Below are 9,677 nucleotides of genomic sequence, written 5' to 3' on the forward strand. Positions count from 1 at the left end.
TGAAGAAGTTGGTTAATATATTTTTTATTTTGCTAAGTATTACTTATTTGATTTTTTTATTAAAAAAATTAAATAAAATTGTTAATTTTTGAATATTTATTTGCTTATATTTAATTAAAAAATATTTACGGTAAAAAAGTAGCTTATTTTTTTGCATCAAAAATGAAAAAAAAAATGATAAAATTTAAAACATGAAACAAAAGCGTGTTTGATTTACATTTTTCTTTTAAAATTTGTAAACGCATATATAGATTATTTAAATAAATATGCTTTGACTAATATTTATACAGTTTATTAATAATATTTATGATTTAAATCTATTTTTTTTTTAAATATGAAAAGATAAATTAAAAATGTAAATTAAAATTATTATATCAAATTCAAGCAAATTTTTTCTGATTTGAAGATGAAAATAAAACTTTGGATTTTTATTTGAATAATATTTAGTAGCACCTATTAAAGATTTTACAATATGTTTATGAATCTTTAATAAATGTTTCCATAATTGTAAAATTTTATATTTTAAGTAATATTCGTAAAGTAAAAGATATACTAATTAATTAATGCAAATTTTAAATGAATAAAATATGTTTAAGAGTATTCCAGAAAAAAGGTGAAATAAAAAATTTAATTTGGGGTAAAACCTTCTTTGTTTTAAAAATTAGAATGTTAAAGAAAAGAGAAACAAATAACACAAGTCAAGCATATATATTAAATAAGAAATATTGTACATTGAGAAAGTGTATATTGAAAAAGATATATGCATTCATTTTATTTTAACTAAGAATCTTTTTTACAAATCTAAGAAAATAAAAGAAGGAATTATAGTAATTATATGGAGAAAGAATTGATTAAAACAGTGTTTAAAACAATCAAATGCAAAGAAATGAAATGAATAAGAAAGTTAGAAGGAATCAAAAATAAAAAATCAAAAGAAGTGCTTTGAGTAGTATTGATTGAATAAGGAAAAAAAAGATAAAAAAAATTACTAAGTAAAAACAAAGCAAGTAAACAATCGAAAAAATACAAATAACAAGAAAAACAAAATGGATATAAATAAGGTACTTATGAAGGTCATCTAGGGCACCACAGTTTAGTGCTCAAAGAAAGAAGAAGTTAATTTGGATGACCCTTCTTTCTCTAATATAGATCCCCACTTAAAAGTTGATGAATCAGAAGATAATTTTGATGATGAAGGCCCACTTACCCAACCTGGTCCCAAGAAATTTTCCAGAAAGCCCCCACCATTCCATGCCATTTTTAGAAATATTAAGGCTATTACTAGCAAAGTTGAACACATTAAGGGTTTTAAGTTCGAATTTACTACTCCTATTTCTTAAAGATTTATGCTTCATCACTCTTGGGTTATTCCTTATTCCACAAATGAAGGTAGCAACCCTAATGAACAAAGTCAAAAGGCTATGATGGGTATGATGAAGCCTCCTGTTACTTCAAGTTATACTTTATCTACCTAATATGTTGGTGGTTCTCAACAAGAATTAATGTAATAGTTTATTCAAAATATCTTATTTAAGGGTTCAGTGTATGCAACATCTAATGCAGAATAGTTCAAAGCAAGTTAAAAGTTTTTTTAATATCATAGAGATAGTAGATAATTAGTTAGTAAATGCAAGAATATTTTAGAAATATATTTCGCATTTAAATGGCATATGCTAAATACAACAATAAATGTCATTATTTAAACATTCAAAAAACATTTTAGCAACCTAATTTAGACAATTGTTTTTGAGATGGATTTAAAAGAAATAGAAATTCAATTACAAATTAAGAAAACTCTGAAATGATATTAATTATTATTAAACTAAAAATATTTATTTATTAAAAATTGTCATTAAATAAGAAGATACTAATTACAAACATTATCTCCTAACTTAGCTTGTCTATTTGCATTAAAATCACTCACTCTTACAAATAATATCAGTTTTAAAGAAACTAAAATAAATTAATAATATGTTTATAATAGGACTACAGGACCTAAGTATCTCCTCTCTGCAAGATTAGATTCCAGTGGTAGTTTAGATGCCTCATATCTTAGATTCTTCAATAAAAACTGGAATTTGTAATTCCACTCCTAATTCCCCGCTGGTTCTGATGTCAAGATGGCTCAAATCAATGCTGACCTTAACTATGAAAGTAAACTTTTTGATAAAGCAAAATTAAAATTTAAACTTAACAAAATTATTTTTATCATAAATAAATAGCCGATGACAGTATTACTACCTTCAAATATTAAACTGGTGCTGTCGGTTTTGGCCACGTCCAAACTGTAACCAACAAACTCGTTTTTGGTTTTGAAAGTATTTTTGGTACATTATAAAACATGACTATGTTCAACTACAGTGGTAGATACACTGCTAATAAAACTTCTACTCTTTACTTCAATTATATTGCTCCTTAAGACTAAGCTTGTTTTGCTTACTAACTTTTGGTAAACAGCTTAATTTTTATTATCATCAGTAACAAAATTTTTAAATAATCAATAATAGGTAAATAAAAAGTGTAGATTAGTAAGTGAACTTAATTACAAGATTTCTGAAGGTACCACTAACACAGTTATTGTAATAAATTCAATTCTTTTTACCTATTAATTTTGAATCCAATCACTTCTAAAGCTATAAAATATGAATTGAAATTAAATCTTAAAAAGTCTTTTACAGAAAGTCTGTAAGTAAAAAGAAAAATAAAGCAAATTTAGAAATAAATATATTCAGACATAAACATTAAAGAAATACGATTTAATTCATTCAGGCATTAAACAAATAAAAAATTTTGTTATAGTTAGAAGAAAACTTATTATAAACAAAAAATGAACAATTCGTTAGATAATTAAAATTATTTAAAATAAAATTTTTAATAAAATGTAAATTTAAATGTTTAACTGAATTTAAAATATAATTGATAGGCTTTCAGATAAAGATTATAAGACAGTGAAACAATTGCTACTGTTAGTTCTAAGGGCAAGATTTCTACTGCTTTGACATTATTTGGTTAGGCATATAGCTTAAAGTTGTGTGCTGTTGCTGATTACTTTAAAGATTCTTACAAATTCGGTTATGGTTTTAGTATTGGATAACCCTAATGAACATGATTGAAGTTGAATCATAAATTAAATAATATCTACATAAAATAAAATATAATCACATTCATTCATTCATTAATAAATATTTTTAGAAAAGGAGTAAGGTGATAATACTGTGCTTACTATATATCCACTCATAAATACATACATACGATAATTATGACAAAATATTCTTAATTCCTTGCAAATATTAATATATTAATAACTTAAACACCCACATTAATAATATTTAATTCTAATCTAATAATGATGCCAATTTTCTACTGCTGATTCGATTGGCTCAATGTAAGTAAAGGGTTGCTCTAAATTAAAAGTATTTAATGCACATATTAAAGTTACATTTTTGATGTCATTAGATTTTATTTATTTTATCCCTTTATCATTCTCATTTATATGTTTATATGTACTTTCATTTTTATATTTTAAAGTATTGATAGATTAGTCTTAATTATTATCATCTGTTAACAATTCAACACTTCTTAAATTTTTTTAATTTTAATTTTTAAAACATGATTTTATCATTTTATTCATGCTTAAACTTAAAAGAGTTTTAACCTCAATTTATTTAAAAATTAGTCATAAATATAAATAATTTTGCTTGTGATTAGTTTAAAATGATAAAGATATTACAAAATGAAATATTAATATTTTAAATAATATGCTGCATGATTTATATAACTCAAAATATATAATAAAGGAAACAAAATAGTATCTATTTAGCTAATTAGCATAGATTTTAATATAAATCTTAGCAAATATAAATTTAATAAAAGGCAAAGTTTGTGCAATAAATAAATAATTTAAATTTGATATTAAATGGGATTAAGATTATAAAACAAAATTCAATATATATTTACTATTTGTATGCTTGCTTGTATGTTTTTTTGGTTAATTCATTTTATGCATGTGTATATTGATAAAAATTATTTAGAAGAAAAGGGAGAGACAGAGAGAGAGAGCGAGAATAAGAAGAAAGAAGATTGAAAATAAAATAAAGTAAATTAATTATAAATCAAGGCGCAAGCAGGAAATATAAAAAATAAATTAATAAATAAATATTTTTCAGAAAAAAGAATACAAAGTAGAAGGCAACTTTTGTAAAGATAAAAAAATATTAAGTAGAAAACAAAAAATATAAAAAGAAATAAACAATAGAAAAGCAGAAATATTCATTAAAGCAGGGAATTTAAAAATGGAAAATTAGCAAGTACTTTCTCTTTTGCTTTTCTTCCTTTAGATAATTATTGCCTTGAAGACTTTGCATGCGTATTAATTAATTTTTAATTCAACCGTTATAAGTGGCTTCAGCCCTTAAAATTTTCTATTGCTTAGTTAACTGTTCTTAGATATAAAATTTGAATTTAACTATCAAATTATTTAGCTCAATGCAGATTAATTAATATTTGTTTTTTCGTAAATGGATAGGTTGAATAATCATGAGGAAGATAAAGAAAAGAAGAATTAATCAAGCAAAAATCAAGATGCATAAAATAAGGATAAGGAATAAACAGTAGATCAAACAACTAAAAATTAGCATTAAATTGCATCGTAGTAATATCTTGCTAATTAAAGTAACAAAGATTAGCATTTGTCTTCTCAGTTTTATGGAAATTAGACAAGCAGTGGACCATCATTTAGCAATTTCGATATAGATGTCTCAACTACATAGAGACAGCGTACTGATTCCTTCAGTGTACCAAACCCAAGTAGTTAAATTATTCAAAATTAATTGAAATTGAAAACTACTGTCAACATAAAAGATTTGCAACCTTACATAAATGATAATTACTTATAAACTCCTAACTTTAATACTAAAAATAATATTGTAGGCTAAAATAAGAGCAGAAAGAACTCAGAAAATATACCCTAAACTCCTAATTTCCAGCCAGAAAAAAGCAAAAAATTATAGCTTAATTTATAAACAAATAGTTATTAGAATCCAAAAAAGATAGCATCTAGTAACAACCAAGATTTTAATTTGAATTAGCAAAACAATTCTATGATGGAAGTTAATTATGATTTGGACCAAGAAAGTCAAGAAATGCATTAGGAAGAGCTTCCTCAGCCTCCCTAATTTAAAACTGGTATGAGTATTAAGGAAATTATGAAAGTAGAAACTCCAGAAAAGAAAAAGATTTTGCAATAAAACAAAATGTTGTTCCAAGACAATAGCATCAACAATAATATAAGTCCCTTCATAAATCCTAAAAATTTCGTTTAATCTCCTGACTCTAACTTTTATACTCGTAATTCTTCAAACTTTAAATATTATTAAGCAAACTAATTTTAAATATTATTAAGCTAACTAATTTTAGTTATGTTTAAAAAAAGATTTATAATTCAACTAAATCTTTATTATAATATATAGGTTAAAACAGATAAAGTAGTGTCTAAGAAGACAAAAGAAATAAACACCATTTTATAAATTAAAGCTAAATTCTTAAGGAAAAAGAAGCAAAAGTTATTAAAAATGATGAAAAAATCAGAGATGCACATTGGATTTAGCCTCCTACAAGCAAACCTTCAAGAAAGTATTAAGAAAAAAGAGACTAAAACTTAAGTCAATAATACAGAGATATTCCTAACCCTAGCTTTGATGATAGAGCAGAACAATTAGATTCCAAGGTTATTTCTCGTAAAAGGCATGTATTCGATAGCTTTGCTCATGCTTATGAATCCGATGATATGGAAGATGAATAAACTGAAAAGAACCATTCTATTTGCAAGTAAATCTTTTTACATGAATTAATTATTTAATTAGTTGGATAATTTATTGGGAAAAAAAAAATAAATGTTTTATATTTGTTAATAAATATCTTAAAAATTAGCTAAATAATAATAAATATTTGTATTAATACTTGTTTATTTATTCATAATTTAAATAATAGAATTTTACAAGTTCAAAAGAAAAGAAAGGAGGAACTTTTTTCTAAGTTTATCAAGTAAAAAGAAGCAGAAAAAAAGAACTAAATTTTGTTTAATGCTCCTTATAGCAATAACATGAATACTTTAGTTACGATAAATCACCGTGAATAGGAAAAGATTGACCTTGAGGAAGCTGCTAAAGTAGAAAAACCAATTTTTATAAAGCCAGCTGATAGTTTGATATTAAACAAGAATGATAATCTACCTTAATAGCCATCTGAAAGCAATTTTAAATTGCCAGGAAATGAAAATACAAGTTTATTCAGTTAAAACTAAACTAAGCCTGCATCTATAAATATTATCATTCCTGATAAACAAATTTAAGCCAACTAAGATGAAAAAAGTACTCCTCTTGATAAAAAAGACGAAGGCATTAAATTATCTGTTTTAAATCCTCCTCCTGCTCCAAAGGCTGCATAAGCAGCTCCTTTGGGATTATTTGCTAACTTACCTCAATCATCTTTAGTATCAGTAGATAAGAAAGAAGATAATAACACTGCTGTTTAGGCAGTTAAGTCTACACCTCTTTTTAACTTATAAGAATCAAGTGCTGAAAGTCTAAAAAAATCTGATGGAATCAAAGAAATCTAAGAAAGCTCTTAAGAAAAAAATTTAACTACTCCTCAATAAACAATTACAAGTAGCAGTTAAGTTATTTCTAATCCATTTGATTCTTAATAATCTCTTTTCAGCAAAAGTCAAACTCCATAGCAAGCTTAAACTCCTTAATAACTTTAAACTCAAATAGAAATTTAAAACGAAATAGCACAAAAAAAAGGTTTACCCAAAAAGTAAACCAGTGCTGGTGGTCTCTTTGGAAACTTAGCTTCAGCTTAGACAGAATAAAAAAAAGATGATGTAGGGCAACCTATGCAAACTAATACAGGATTATAAATACCCTCTATTCAAGCAAGTATAGGAATAGCTTAACCACTCACTCCAGCAAACACAGGATTCTTATTTAACATGCCAAAATAGTAGTAATAGCAATAATAAAATATTGGAACCCAAGCATCTAATAATGTAACTGAGAGAAATATATCTTCTTTTGACAAGTCAATCGAACCTTAAAAAGCTCTTCCTCCTAAAAATAAAGAATAAACTCAACCTGAAAATAAGTTCGGTGGTGAAGGTGGTTTATTTGGAAATTTAGGTAAAAATTAGATTTCTTTAGACTAGTCAGTTAAAGTAACCACAACTTTGACAAATGAAGTAAAAGAAGTTTAGGCTGCAGAAACAATGCAAACTACAACTTAAGATAATTCTGCTTCTGAACTTTTTAAAACACCATTTAGTTTGGATTCATAGAGTTAAGTTTAACAGTAAGCAAAAAATATTACAGATTAAAAGAATGATAATCATAAAGTTCCAACTCCTGTTTAACCTTAACCTTAACCTTAATCTTAAGGATTGTTTGGAAATTTAAGTAGTAATTAATCTGTTACTGAATAGAAGAACTTTTTGAATTAACCAAATATCCCAAGTAGTTTATTCCCTAGCGTTTCTAATAGCAATGGATTAAACCAAGGAGGAGGTTTATTTGGAAAGAAAGATGAAAATACTTAATAGCAAATTGCAGAAAAGAAAACTGAATAACCTAAAAACTTATTTAGTGGATTAATTAAAGATGGCGCTGTAGGTGGAGAATAAGCAATAGGAGGCTTTTTAAAGCAAGAAGCAAATAATAAATCAAACGGATTAGGATCAGGATTAGCATTTTTATAAAACCCAGGTGATGATAAACCGAAAGAAGCTAAAAATTTATTTGGATAATCCATATCTAATATAAATCAAAGTGGAGGTATTTTTGATAAATCCAATAACAACCCTTTAAAAGACAAATAATAATAGTAATAGTAGTTGAATAAGGACTTTGAGCCTTTACCACAAAAAGCTATCAATTAAGAAAATGGTTAACTTTAAACAGAAGTAAATGGTTTAAACTCTTTAGATAAGTAATAGAACTAACCAGTAAGCTAAAGTTTATTTACACCTTCATCTTAACCAGTTTAAAATTCTTTATTCTAATTGAAAGAATAACCTAAAGTATCCACTTCTTAATTGTAAAGTAGTTCGTAAGGAGGTTTATTTGGAAGTTAAAATTAATCATTAAGTCAATAAACCAATTAATCAGAACCTAACAAAAATACATCCTTATTTGGTAATTTATAAAGTTAAAATAAAGGGGGCTTATTTGGCTCTAATGGAACAGGACTTTTTGCAAATTAATCTAGCAATTCTAATTAGTAAAATGGTTTATTTGGAAATACTAGCCTATTTTCAAAACCAGCAGAGAGTGCTACATAATGATAAAGTTACTCAAAAATTAAACTTTTCTATGTCACATATTGAGCTCAGTACATATACTAATATGTAAAGCCTAAAAATAAAATTGCATTTTAAATAAATTTTTTAAAAATTAAGTTAATTTAATTATCTTTGTTGTAAACCCGCTTAAACATAAATAAGTATATAATTAGTTTTACAAAGTTTTATCTTAATTGGTTAAATTAATTTTAATAATTCAGTCATTAATTAATTCTATTTTAAAAACAACCATGCTAACAAGCTAGCAAATAAGCAAGCAAAAAAAACAATTAAAAAGTCAATAAGTAAAAGGAAATATTGAAGTTAACAATTTATCTAGAAAATTAAAATTTTTAATTGTTTAGAATATTTATTAACTTTAAATTAAGTGAAGAGTAAGGAATATTTATTAATTAAGTGAATATTAGTAAATAAATGAATTAGTGAATGATCATTTTTATTTTTAAATTTAGTAGATTATTATTAAATTTAGTCCTATTTACAAAAAATTTTCTAAATTTCACAATTACACAATTAAACATTGAAAAATTGCAAATTATTTCAATGAAGATTATTTTGAAAAATTAATTTTTATTATAATTTATAGATCCAAATAAAATTAAATTTATTTTACTTTTATAAATCTTACATTTTTTCAAAGTATTTTTAAAATTAAAAATAAATAGAAACATCAAAATATGTAATTATAAAATGTTAGTAAATAATTAATATATTTTTATTAGATTTGCTCTGAAATTTTTAATAGCGTATTTTACTTTTATTTACAACTTTACATATTCAAAGTTTATGCTCACCGAAAAGTTTGTTTTTTTTTAAGCAAGCATCATTAAAATATTTAAAATATTGGTATGACTTTTAGGAACAGCTTTATTTAAGCACTTTATAAAAACTTCTAAGAAAATGTGATCAACTTTTTAAAAAAAAATTTGTTCATTTTAATATTTTTAAAAATAAAATATCAAATATTTTTAGGTAACTTGTTGGTTTATTTATCTTTACAAAAAAATGCAGTAAGTAATTTGTGAGAAAGAATATTAGAAATTTTCAGTTAACTTTTAATTTCATTTTAAGTTTTATAGGAAGGCGTTCACATTATTTTTAATAAAATGATGAAAGTTTTTAAAAATAAAATAATAAAAATCTTTAATTTAGAAAAGTATTATAAACATTTATGAATGCTATTTTTGCTGAAATTTGATTCTCAGATATGAGTTAATGAATTCGATATTATTTTTCAACTTATTTTAAATTTAAATATTAATCTACTAAAACCATTTAACAGTTATTTTTTTCCTCTAATAAGTATAGAGTAAAATAAAAATAC

The 9,677-nt window shown here is 24.3% G+C and overlaps 2 protein-coding genes across 2 annotated transcripts; both read left to right on the forward strand. All coding sequences in view use genetic code 6, as the record gives it.

The window, feature by feature from the left end:
- Positions 1 to 1,046: 1,046 nt before the first annotated feature.
- TTHERM_00312720 (eukaryotic porin protein) lies at positions 1,047 to 3,103 on the forward strand (the record flags this gene model as incomplete). Its single annotated transcript, XM_001033453.2, has 5 exons — positions 1,047 to 1,504; positions 1,985 to 2,154; positions 2,223 to 2,449; positions 2,508 to 2,579; positions 2,924 to 3,103. The coding sequence occupies 5 exons, from the start codon at positions 1,047 to 1,049 to the stop codon at positions 3,101 to 3,103; spliced, it is 1,107 nt and encodes a 368-aa protein (XP_001033453.2).
- Positions 3,104 to 4,079: 976 nt separating this feature from the next.
- On the forward strand, positions 4,080 to 8,335 carry TTHERM_00312730 (hypothetical protein; the record flags this gene model as incomplete). Its single annotated transcript, XM_001033454.2, has 4 exons — positions 4,080 to 4,366; positions 4,526 to 5,346; positions 5,469 to 5,826; positions 5,989 to 8,335. Exons 1-4 carry the CDS (start codon positions 4,293 to 4,295, stop codon positions 8,333 to 8,335), a joined length of 3,600 nt encoding a protein of 1,199 aa, XP_001033454.2. The 5' UTR covers positions 4,080 to 4,292.
- Between the last annotated feature and the right edge of the window lie 1,342 nt (positions 8,336 to 9,677).

The sequence above is a fragment of the Tetrahymena thermophila genome (assembly GCF_000189635.1).
Source record: "Tetrahymena thermophila SB210 genomic scaffold scf_8254431, whole genome shotgun sequence".
NCBI classification, from domain to species: domain Eukaryota; phylum Ciliophora; class Oligohymenophorea; order Hymenostomatida; family Tetrahymenidae; genus Tetrahymena; species Tetrahymena thermophila.